This window comes from Zonotrichia leucophrys, chromosome 24 (assembly GCF_028769735.1).
Source record: "Zonotrichia leucophrys gambelii isolate GWCS_2022_RI chromosome 24, RI_Zleu_2.0, whole genome shotgun sequence".
Classification (NCBI taxonomy): domain Eukaryota; kingdom Metazoa; phylum Chordata; class Aves; order Passeriformes; family Passerellidae; genus Zonotrichia; species Zonotrichia leucophrys.
In genome coordinates, this window is record NC_088193.1 from 4462106 (window position 1) to 4474512 (window position 12407).

Below are 12407 nucleotides of genomic sequence, written 5' to 3' on the forward strand. Positions count from 1 at the left end.
GGGATTCCTGACTATTCCTGTTTTTTCAGAATGTGTGGACCTTGCTTGCTGAGAGCAGCGTGTCCCACCAGGCCCTGGTGGCTGTGCTGCATCACTTTGTGCACGTGGGCCAGCACAAAAGAGCCAACGCACAGCAGAGGGTGTTTGCTCTGCACTCGGCTGGGCTCTACCTGCTGCTGCTGGAGATGCCAGGTGAGCCCTGAAATGTTCCTCTTCATGCCTGGGGACAGGACAGGTCAGGCAGGGTCGGGTTTGTATCAATTCCAGGTGGAACAAGTGGTGGCTCTGGGGATTCCACAAGCTGAGCATGGTGTGAGTGCTGAGCAGTGTCACTGGACACTGTCACACAGGGGTTTGGTGGCCCCAGAACAGGTCTGTGTCCTGTGACAGGATGACAAAGGAGAGTACACCGAGCTGGAACCACACAGGTCACTCTGCTTTGGCAGTCAAGGCAGGAGTTTATTTATTTATTCCTGTTCCTGCTCTGTAAGCAGGGAGCATTTCACTGTGCAGCACATTTGGATGGGTTTGCTTGTGAAAACAGTAATACCAGTTTAGAATGACCAGCAGCTGAGTGTTTCCAGCAGGTTAGTTCACAGCTGGATCCCTTTGCATTCCAGCAGCCCTGAGGTTTTGCTGATCTCCAGGGCGCAGCTGGAAGGGGTCATTGAGCTGGTGATGCTGCTGGAATGTGTCACTGCTGATGAGGCATCAGCCTGGTGCAGCTCTTTATTCTTCTCTTGACCTTTCTTAGGCTCTGGGGCAGCTGTGGAGAGATCATAGAACCACAGACTGATTTGGGCTGGGAGGGACCTTAAAGCTCCTCTCACTCCATGGGCAGGGACACTTTGCATTTCACCAGGTTGCTCCAGCCTGGCACTGAACACTTCCAGGAGTGGGACATGATATCCAGGTGATTTGATGCTCTCTGTATCTTGTCTGGAACAGGACTGATGTTTGTCTTTCCTGAGCAGGCAGCATAGCCAACCGGATGTTCCACCAAGTGATGTTTGATAAATGTCTTCACACCCTGACAAAATGCTGGCCTCAAGAGATGAAGAAAAGGAAGAAGGGACAGTCTCAAAGCTCTCAGCCCAATGCCAGAAGGAACAGAAAGAAAGGGAAACCAAGCAGGAACAACGGCTCCAGTGTAAGATGTTTGTGCAATCCCTTCAGATACAAATCCCTAGTAATAAGCAAATTGTTGGCAAGCTGTTTCTCTTTTCTGCCAATACAGATGGAAGAGATGTTGGAAGAGGAGAAGGAAGAGGATGATGAGAATGTTTACCTCTCAACAGAAGATCTTCTCCAAGTCCGCAATGCCGTCTTCCTTCTCTTGAAAAACTTCCTGAGGCTTCTGCCCAAGTTCTCCCTAAAAGAAAAGCCTCAGTGCATTGAGAACTGTGTGCAGGTAAGAAAGATCCAGCTTGAGGAGCCTTATGTCCCCTAACCCAGACTTTTTGGGGATGCAGAGCACTCCACATGGTAGAGGTGGCAGCCCTGCCTTCCATCACCTGTCCCTGATGGGAATTGGGGAGATGTGGGAGCAGGGTGCTGCTCTGTGGCTGCCTCTGTCCTGATGGAATGGGAGATGTGGGAGCAGGTGTGCTTGTGGCTGCCTCTATGTGAACCTTGCAAGGTTTGTTCTGATCCTAAATCTCCTCTTGTTCCACACTCTGCCATGGGCAGGGACACCTTCCACTGTCCCAGGCTGCTCCAAGCCCCATCCAGCCTGGCCTTGGACACTTCCAGGGATCCAGGGGCAGCCCCCACTTGTTCCTGGGGGACATTCTGTGCTTTGGGCTCTGCTTTTGCTCTGTTCAAGGGAGGTGTTTGAAAGTTAAACCCAGTGGTGTGAGCCCAGCCATCCAGAGCCCTGCACAGCCTCCCCTCAGGGCACTGACCTCAGCTTGGCTCTCTTCCCTTGCAGGTCTTGGTTGAGATGACCGGCTTTGAGCCAGTGCTCCACGAGTTCCAGTTTTCAGCAGCCATGTGAGCAAAAAATTCTTTATGTTTCTTAATGTTTACATGATGGTCTGAACAAGTAAAGCCCTCAGTGCTTGTGCTGTTGTCCTGTTTGTATAAAAATGGAAGTGACAAATTCTCTTATAAAGATAATTGGAATATGTTCCACGTGCTGACAGCAAACAGCATCTTGTGAATATTGAATGTTTCACAGTCAAAAAGCTCTTTTAATAGTCTTAATTTTTTTATAGTCACATCTAATTTTTTAATAGTCACAATTTTACATTTTCATTTTCACACTCTTAGTTTTTTAATAGTCACATTTACTCTGATGAGAAGTGAAGACATCTCTTTGCTTTCTCTCCTTAGGGATGTTAATAAAGCCAAGTACATTCCTGAGCTGGCCTGTTATGGACTTCACTTACTGTGCTCCCCTCTCCACAGCACAGAGCATAAGGTACAAGTTAAACAGAATCTTTAACATCCTCACAGCAGCATGGAAAAGGAGTGGTTGCTTCTTTCCCTCTCATCATGTCCTTTTTGCTTGGATGGTTTTTACTTTTCACTTCAGTTTCCCTCTTTGTGCCATCTTTGCTGGGTCAGAGCAAAGATGATTTTTTCCACCCCAGTCCTTATTTGCTGCTGCACTTGTGTGCAGTGAATTCTGTGCTCTGCTGACTCTTATGGCAAATTAATTGAAAACAAAGGAGAGCTGCAGTGGCACTGGGTCTGTGAACCTTGAAGAAGAGAGTTCCAGGTGGCTGCCTTTGCCTGGGATGTTGTGATTCCCTGCTAGATGGAGCTGCAGCACCGCCTGGCAGCGTGTGAGGGGCTGGGCTGTGCACTCAGTGAGGCTGAGCAGGGCTGGGTCTTGTTCACAGAACACTCTGGGATCGTGGAGCAGCCAGTTCTGCCAGAAACTCCCATCTGTATTTGTTTAATTGGCAAGCAGAGCAGGCATCTCCCCCTTAGCTGAGCGCTGCTGAAGGTTGGGTGTGCCCAGGCTGTGTCTGGGAGTCTGGGTGACCCCTGGGCTGGTTCTGAGCCTGCAGCCTGGGGATCAGCAGCTGTCTGGTCAGGAAAGCCTGGAGAATGCACCAGCCTGGTTATTCCTGAGTGCCAGCCCAGCTCCAGCAGCCTGTGTGTCTCTGCCTCCTTGGTTCCTCAGTGCAGCAGGAGCTTTGCAGAGCTGTTGGCATTTGTGGTGACAGCAAGGTGTAGTCACTCCCCTTCCCAGACCTGCCTCATCTTCCCTGCCTCTCCTGCTTGCTCAGGGAATGTCAGGATCATGAGGCAAGCTGTGGTCCCAAAAACATTCAAGGGAGACAGCTCCAAGAGTTCAAGTACAAAAAATGTATTTAGCTTAGGACATGTCCTGTGCAAAACCCAGGGAGTTCCCTCAAATTCCAAATGCTTCTGGCAAAAAGAAGTCCACAGGGGACTTTGGAGGGGGAACTTTGTCCACAGGGGACTTGTTTGGAGGGCAGCTGTTAATGCTTTCAGAAAGCCCTTCTGAGACCTTGCTGAGCTTGCATGAGAATCTAAACAAGGTTCTAAACAAGGTGTTGTGTGTGTTTAGAAAGTGTCCTCTTGGGATTTCTCTGCTAGGAGTCATGCTTTAACCTGTGCTGCTGGTTGGTTCTAAGCTTGATTCAGAATTATTTCATGACCCTGGAGTGCCCATCTGTCAGAACCCAGGAAATTCCTCTGGCTGCCCTGGAGGACTCGAGCCCTTGCCTGGGGGCCTCAGAGCCCAAGACCCCCGTGCCTTTGATCTTGACCCATAGAAAAACAATTACCAACCTTTATATGAAGAATTACAAGTCAAGAAAGTTTAAGTAGAATGACAGTCAATTTGTCACAGGGTGAAAAATAGATTTTTGAGGTTTTTAGAATGGGGGCTCAGGGTCTCAAGATGGAGGAATTTGGGCGTGCCCTGTTCTTTTTCCTTCTTCTTCTTGGCCTCCATGTTCTGGGTGATGGTGGCACTTTTAGATTGGTTTAGAGTAGAAGCTCACTGTCTAACATAGGTGATAGGTATTGGGAAGTTATGGTAGATATTGTACATGTAGTTTTTAGTATAAAAGATAACACCAGTGTGCCTCAACCCAACCTGCCAGACAGACCTTGGTGGGTCAGAGAAAGATAAGATAAAAACAATAACCAACCTTGAGAAAAAGAACAGAAAAGTCCTGACTCCTTCTTTGACTGCTGAGCTAGGACAAAAGAAACTTGTAGATATGTCAGAGTCACTCTGACCAGCAGAGATTCTGAGACCATCCATGGAACGGAGCCTGCCAATTACCCCTTCTTTGCAGCCCCTTCCATGTGTGTGTTTCTTTGCAGCCCCTTCCATGTGTGTGTTTCTTTGCAGACCCTTCAGTGTGTGTGTTTCTTTGCAGACCCTTAGGTGTGTGTTTCTTTGCAGACCCTTCCATGTGTGTTCCAGCGACTCCTCAGTGTCATTCTGGTTTTACTATTGTATTTATATACTTATATATTATTATTTATTATTAATTATATTATATAATTATATTTATAATATTTATTCATGCGTTAACCTGTGCTGCTATTTGGGTCTTAACTTGATTCAGAATTATTTCATGACCCTGGAGTGCCCATCCATGGAAAAGAGCTTGGCAATCACCTCTTCTTTGCAGCCCCTTCCATGTGTGTGTTTCTTTGCAGACCCTTCCATGTGTGTGTTTCTTTGCAGACCCTTCAGTGTGTGTTTCTTTGCAGCCCCTTAGGTGTGTGTTTCTTTGCAGACCCTTAGGTGTGTGTGTTTCTTTGCAGACCCTTCCGTGTGTGTGTTTTTTTGCAGACCCTTAGGTGTGTGTGTTTCTTTGCAGACCCTTAGGTGTGTGTTTCTTTGCAGCCCCTTCAGTGTGTGTTCCTTTGCAGACCCTTCGGTGTGTGTGTTTCTTTGCAGCCCCTTCAGTGTGTGTTTCTTTGCAGACCCTTCCATGTGTGTGTTTCTTTGCAGCCCCTTCCATGTGTGTGTTTCTTTGCAGACCCTTCCATGTGTGTGTTTCTTTGCAGCCCCTTAGGTGTGTGTGTTTCTTTGCAGACCCTTAGGTGTGTGTGTTTCTTTGCAGTCCCTTCCATGTGTGTGTTTCTTTGCAGCCCCTTCAGTGTGTGTTTCTTTGCAGCCCCTTAGGTGTGTGTTTCTTTGCAGACCCTTCCATGTGTGTGTTTCTTTGCAGACCCTTCAGTGTGTGTTTCTTTGCAGACCCTTCGGTGTGTGTTTCTTTGCAGACCCTTCAGTGTGTGTTTCTTTGCAGACCCTAAGGTGTGTGTGTTTCTTTGCAGCCCCTTCAGTGTGTGTGTTTCTTTGCAGACCCTAAGGTGTGTGTTTCTTTGCAGACCCTAAGGTGTGTGTTTCTTTGCAGACCCTTCAGTGTGTGTGTTTCTTTGCAGACCCTTCGGTGTGTGTTTCTTTGCAGCCCCCTCCATGTGTGTGTTTCTTTGCAGCCCCTTCAGTGTTTGTGTTTCTTTGCAGCCCCTTCCATGTGTGTGTTTTTTTGCAGCCCCTTCCATGTGTGTGTTTCTTTGCAGACCCTTCCATGTGTGTTCCAGCGACTCCTCAGTGTCATTCTGGTTTTACTATTATATTTATATACTTATATTATATATTATTATTTATTATTAATTGTATTATGTAATTAGATTTATAATATTTATTCATGCGTTAACCTGTGCTGCTATTTGGGTCTTAACTTGATTCAGAATTATTTCATGACCCTGGAGTGCCCATCCATGGAAAAGAGCTTGGCAATCACCTCTTCTTTGCAGCCCGTTCCATGTGTGTGTTTCTTTGCAGACCCTTAGGTGTGTGTTTCTTTGCAGACCCTTAGGTGTGTGTGTTTCTTTGCAGACCCTTCAGTGTGTGTGTTTCTTTGCAGACCCTTCAGTGTGTGTGTTTCTTTGCAGACCCTAAGGTGTGTGTGTTTCTTTGCAGACCCTTCAGGGTGTGTGTTTCTTTGCAGACCCTTCAGTGTGTGTGTTTCTTTGCAGACCCTTCCATGTGTGTTCCAGCGACTCCTCAGTGTCATTCTGGTTTTACTATTATATTTATATACTTATATATTATTATTTATTATTAATTATATTATATAATTATATTTATAATATTTATTCATGCGTTAACCTGTGCTGCTATTTGGGTCTTAACTTGATTCAGAATTATTTCATGACCCTGGAGTGCCCATCCATGGAAAAGAGCTTGGCAATCACCTCTTCTTTGCAGACCCTTCGGTGTGTGTGTTTCTTTGCAGACCCTTCAGTGTGTGTTTCTTTGCAGCCCCTTCAGTGTGTGTGTTTCTTTGCAGCCCCTTCAGTGTGTGTTTCTTTGCAGACCCTTCAGTGTGTGTTTCTTTGCAGACCCTAAGGTGTGTGTGTTTCTTTGCAGCCCCTTAGGTGTGTGTTTTTTTGCCGACCCTTCCATGTGTGTGTTTCTTTGCAGACCCTTCAGTGTGTGTTCCTTTGCAGACCCTTAGGTGTGTGTTCCAGCGGCTCCTCAGCGTTGTTCTGATGGTGGAGAGCAGCAGGGGCTCCAGGCGTGAGGCCCTTCCCATCACATCAGCTGTGACCAGCGCCAGGAACCAGGCTGTGAAATTCATCAGGTGACACTCAGAGAGCTCTGAGCGTGGCTGCTCCTTTCTTCTGGCATGCCTTTGCTTTGCTGTTGAGGTGATAAAGGGATGAGACAAACTGGCACTGGCTTTGAAGTTGTTTGTGCAAATGAGGCTTAATTAAAATGTCTGGAATGGGAATTTACCCAGCCTGCTGGCAGAGGGGGAAGAAGGTGCTGTGGAAAGGACCCATTTTCTGTATTTTGCTTTGTGTCAGTTTTTCAAGTCTTGTGTTTAACTACAGAGAATTGTGAAGGAAATGAAAGATTACCATGGAGCTCATTCCTCTGTAGTTGTTGCTCTCTCCTGCTTAATGATGTGTTTTGCCTGTGTTTATTCCCCCTTTTGGGGATCCATGTTGTTGGAAGTGTAGTTTGTGCAGAGATCCCCAGACAACATATAAAAGTAGATTAAGAACAAAGAAGCTTTTCATGTTACCCTTCTACTTGTTAGAAAAGTATGGGAAGAAATTATTTTGTGCCTGCAAAGCCTGGTTAATGTGGGAAGCAAGGATGGTTCTCTGAGCATATTGTGCTGCACTCATGATTCCAGAATCATGGCCACTTTTCCTGACTTTTCAAGTGTATTCCAAAAGGAATCTCCTTGACTTTTCCTCCAGCTTTGTTAAAATCTGCTCCTCTCTCTCTCTCCCCTGTGCAGTTCTCTGGTGGAGGAGCTGAAGGAAGCTGTTTATCCTGTTCTGCGAATCCTGCTCCAACATATCTGTACCAAGGTATGCCAAGCTCTGCTGCTTCTGGGGCTGGAGAACTCATGAGGATACGTTGGAACATCATTAATAGTTTAGGAAATCAGTTTTCACAATCTTTTCTACAGAGTGAAAAGGTGTGATGGTGAAGTAGTGACTGAGGAAGCTGTGATGATTCTCACTGTTGTTGAATGTGAATATATCGGCTCATTAAATAAAAACCCACTTCTCTCAAGCCCTGGAATGCCTTTCTGGCATTGAGAGCAGAGCAGTGAAGAATCACAGGGTGCCCTTGTGTCTTTCAGGTTTTAATTAAATTTTCTTTCAGGTCCCAGACAAGGCTGATTATCGCACCTACGCTGCCCAGGCCCTGGTGACCCTGCTGGACAAACTCCCCTGTGCAGAGTTTGCTGAATTCATTGCTTGGCTTTATAAATACTCACTCAACAAAGTAAGTGCATTTCCTTGATGCTTTGCAGATGAAGGGTTCAATCTCAGCCCTGAATAGCTCTGTCACTGCTGGTACCCAGAGGCAAGAAAACCCCGTGTTCACTTCCATTAACAGAGCGCTTCGTGTGCTTTTTTTCTTCCAGCAGGTTTCCTACAGAGTGTTTGCTCTTGATGTAGCCTTGGCTTTGTTGGAGCTGCCAGAGAGGAGCCCAGGCAGCTCCTTGTCCCAGGATCAGCAGAGTTTGCTAAAGCACAAGTTTTTAGTGCAGGTCATGGTGTTTGGCCGGTGCTCAGACAAAGCCCCCGTGGTCCGCAGCAAAGCTCTCAGCAGCCTCGCCCATTGTCTCGAGATGAAAGCTGCTGCCACCTTGGAGAGCATTCAGGACTTACTACAGAGCTGTGAGTACTGTGGGCACATGAGGTAATGAAAATCATTCTTGAACTTTCAAGGGGATAATTGCTGGGAGGTAGGAGTTGGCAGGAACTTAAAAACTGGCACTAAGCAGAGTCCTTACGTGCTGTGCCATAATGAGCAGTAATTCATGAGCTGTTGGGAAGGATGAAAGTTTGACAAGAAAGTCTCACAGATATGTATGTTTAGCAGAAGGATTTTTAAATGTAGAGTCTGATGAAGGAATAGAGATGGAAGTAAGTTTTGATATAGAAGAAAAGAATTGCTGAGCCAGTCTTACTGGATAACCAAGAAGGCAAAGGGTGTGTTAGTTAGAAGGGGTTTTTATGACTTAGAGCAAAAGATAAACTCACTCTAAACAAGATGATGTTTTTACTAAGCAAAAAGAGAGCACAGGCAAACAAGCCTGCTGATGTTGCAAAAAGAAAAAAAGTCTCAGAATTTTCCACTGCAAGAAAACTGAAAAACAGCTTCTAGCTTAAACTGTAATGTACTAACTTTTAGTGATTGGAGAACAGCAACATGAATATGATAATTATAGTAGTTATGATAGGCTATAGATAATAGTTAAGGTATAGATTGGTTCTACTGCATTAAAGCAGCAAAAGTAATGCATTGTAACCAAAAGAAAAGTATATAATGCATTGTAACCAAAACCAAAGGGTCTCCAGGCCTGCCTGCAGCTGGAGCTGACAGCTGTAGGCACAGCTCTGTCACCCACAACTCTGGACTGCTGGAATGTCTTGGATGGAATAAACTGCATTTTGGATACAATAAACTGCATTTTGGAGAGCCACCTGGAGTCCCACATCCCTCATTTAAACTCTTAAAATGAGCCTTGTTTCTCATGAAGCCTTATATTTGGGAGGGATTTATCCTCCTGTATCAGTTCTAAAGAGATTCCTCTGTGAGGTCCCTTTGAAGGATGTTTACAGACAACCCAAATTGCTCATTGGGAAAAAAATAAAAAAAGGCAGTTCATTCTTGCCTGACAGCTGATTAAATCTTGAGTTGCCTTTTGCTTCTGCTAATTTGTTCTGTTCGTGACTGGCATGCCGAGCTCCCCCAGGTGTGCTGAAGGCCAGATGGCACAACTCAGAGCCTGCACACAGCATCCCACGGCTAGAAAGGAATTTGGAATGGCAAGGATATCCAGGATTCAAATACTTTGTTTGATTTCCTTTTTTATTTTTCTTTTTTGGCAGCCTCTGTCCGCACAGTGTTGGAAGCGAACACAAACACTGCGAGCGTGACAGTCAGTGCAGAAGGTATAGAGTCATTCTCTTCCAGTAAGTCTCAGACTTTTCTTGGCATGCCATTTCCTAAAAAACACACATATCTGTTAAACCTAGGGCATGCATGAGGCTCTCTGTTTAAACACTGAACCATCTTCTTGCCAGGTGAATAGATGCTTTTGTTATTCCTCAGCTTTTGTCTTTTCTTCCAGCTGTGTCCAACCATCCACTGAGGACCTTCCCAACTTTCAGAACCGTGGAGCTGACAGACAGCAGTGACACTGCTGGGCCTGATGGTATGTCAGAATTAAAGCAGCCTTTCCAGATAAGCATTCAAAGCCTTAATTGAAATCAGACTTTCTGAAGTGTATTCATTGTCCATTTCTCAAAGGAAGTGGAGAAATCTCTTGCAAAACACTTAGGGGTGATGAAAGGGGTGGAATTGCCAGCCATAAAGAAACACTATTTCCACTCAAGTCTGAAAAATACATTTAATCCTGAAATGCAGATGTCTGTTGGTACTAATGTGGTGGCAACCCTTGTTGAGAAGCAGGTAATTTATTCTTCCCAATTTTAATTTATGTGGAATATAACACTTGTAGCTCCATGAATTTCAGGGTAATTAAATCTCTTGCTCCAGTGCACAAAGAACTGATCTATTTTGCTGTGTAAAGCACAGCACCTTTCTGTTCTGTAGGCAAGGATCTGCTTCTCTGCAGCACCAGGTTGAAAGCTGAAAGCAGGGTGTCACACAGAATGTCCTGATGCACCATGGCAAGCTGCCTCTAATGTGTTGATAGCATGAAATCACCATGCAAGCTGGCTTTTGTGGCCGGGATGTTCCTCCTTTAAACCTCTCCTTTTCTTTTCCTCTTGTGTGGAAAAGCTTTTCTTGCTAACCTTTCAACCCCTGCCAGGATCTGCGCTCTCAGTTCTTGCTGTTCACCTCCCCTGAACTGCTGACAGTTCAATTCTCTGCTTGCCTCACATCCTGCAGAGCTGCCTTTGTTCCACGCTGCTCCTCACACGGGATCTCCCTCCCTATCTCCAGCAGCCAGGCTCCAATCTCCCCCCATTGAAAGCTCCTTTTTTTTGCTGATAAATTTCCCTTAATCTGCTCCCTCAGACAGAAAAGTCCTCCAGGCCACTCAAGGTATTGTGAATTCCCTGTTTAGTTGCAGGCTCCTCGTGCCAGAGGATGCCTGGGTTTGTCTCTGATACCCAGCTGAGCACACGCTTGGCACTTGGCAAAACAAATTAAGAAAAGGCTGGAATGAATAAAGACTTGTCTGGAGCTCCAGAGGATTCTGGAATGCAGGGCTCTCCGAGGCAGTCAAGGTGCATTAGCAAAGCTGTCTGGCCCATGCCTGTGCTTGGCTTGTGCCTGTGCTAATTTTGCTCTCCTCTGAAGACCAAACAGCTCATTTCTCTCAGAAAAGTAAGAAATCTCAGCCAGGGATAGTCAGAACATGCTCAGTGCTCAAGGGCAGAGATAAGGAGGGTGGGGATAACCTGCAAGGTGAGCTGTGCACTGCAGAATTCCCCCTGCCCAAACATTCCCTTCCTTTAGGAGTTTTCAGCCCTTTAGAACTTGGGAATTTTGGTTGTTTTGTTGATTTTTTTCCCCCTCTCTCTTTTCTACATCAGAAAAATCAATGTCAAAGTGTGATTATGTGGTCACCTTCACAAGACTGGATTATTTTAGTGGCAATATCTTGCAGTGGGGAAGGTTTTGTGCTCTTCCTGTGCAGCTGCTCTTGGGAGGAGGATGGAAACTGCACTTAGCTGCCCATTAAGAAAGCCCAGATCAAAGTCCCTTTGCTTCCTTTTGGTAAAAATGTATTTTTAAGCTAGTTTTGCTTAGTTCCCTGTGACTAATCCTGTTTTTAATGGCAACAGGATGGATGTCCATGTGAATCTCTAAGTAACAGATCTCCAAATTTGGCATATCTTTGGGAAATCTGACAAACAGCAATAAATAAAAACCTTAAAAGCCATGATAAAATGCTTGAAGTCCTTATGGCCAGTTAATAGCCTAGTGATTCAAACTGTGAGAAATTATTGATCTGTGAATTCAGTTGTGTGCCATTTAATAACTTCTTGCCTTGATGATGTATTTTTTCCTTGCCAACATGCAGAAATAAGTATGAATATGGCTGTGCAGGGTGAAATTTGAGTCCTAACATGACATCCAGGGAAGAGAGATGTGTTCTGGTTTCCTTGCAGACTCTGAGGTGGTGCTTTGCAGCTGCTGGTTCAATTCTGCAGCCTGGAGGAATTCACAAACGGAGTCATTTTCCCTGTGTAGCACACAGCAGTTCATACACTGGTGCTGTGTGCAGCTCTGAGGCAGAACTCCCAGGAGGTTGTGGGTGTTGTGAGCTCTGCAGAGCCTCCCCTGGCTCTGTGCTGGCTCCTTTTGTCTGAGCTCTGCCCAGGGAGCTCTTCCCACAGGTACCAGGGTTACCTGAGCCACAGACTGTGCCTGACCCATCTGCTGAGCCCTCAGACTCTGAAGGTAGCCTGACATCTTTTGTGTAGGCAAATGAAGAGGTCAGAAATTACAGATTCACCTTTTTTCTTTTTTTGCTGTATGTCTCTCAAGTAATTTGTTCCATCATTTTCTTTTGTGATATATTGAGTTTTCAAATGAGCGAAGCGGGGAAATTATTTGGGTTTGTTTTTTCTTCTGGCTTATGCCTCATTCTGGATTGTTCCGGGTGGTTTTAATTGTTCAGTCCTTCTGAAAGTTTTGGGGAACCATTTGAGTTTGTTTTTGCTGTTTTACTGAGTTTGTGCTGCTTTAGGGTGGTGAGCCACTGGCACAGGGTGCCCAGAGCAGCTGGGGCTGCCCCTGGATCCCTGGCAGTGTCCAAGACCAGGTTGGATGGGGCTTGGAGCAACCTGGGACAGTGGAAGGTGTCCCTTGCCATGGCAGGGGTGGAACAAGATGAGTTTTAAGGTTCTTTTGAACCCAAACAATTCTGGGGTTGTGTTGTTCCAAC

At 45.7% G+C, this 12407-nt stretch overlaps 1 protein-coding gene across 1 annotated transcript in view; it reads left to right on the top strand.

The window, feature by feature from the left end:
* Positions 1 to 12407, top strand: part of NCAPD3 (non-SMC condensin II complex subunit D3) — a 41935-nt gene that overhangs the window by 1705 nt on the left and 27823 nt on the right. The window contains exons 3-13 of the mRNA XM_064731877.1: positions 30 to 192; positions 975 to 1150; positions 1238 to 1411; positions 1931 to 1992; positions 2335 to 2422; positions 6457 to 6590; positions 7260 to 7332; positions 7634 to 7756; positions 7902 to 8154; positions 9373 to 9435; positions 9615 to 9698. Coding sequence (XP_064587947.1) covers positions 30 to 192; positions 975 to 1150; positions 1238 to 1411; positions 1931 to 1992; positions 2335 to 2422; positions 6457 to 6590; positions 7260 to 7332; positions 7634 to 7756; positions 7902 to 8154; positions 9373 to 9435; positions 9615 to 9698 — 1393 coding nt within the window. The remainder of the gene's footprint in view (positions 1 to 29; positions 193 to 974; positions 1151 to 1237; positions 1412 to 1930; positions 1993 to 2334; positions 2423 to 6456; positions 6591 to 7259; positions 7333 to 7633; positions 7757 to 7901; positions 8155 to 9372; positions 9436 to 9614; positions 9699 to 12407) is intronic.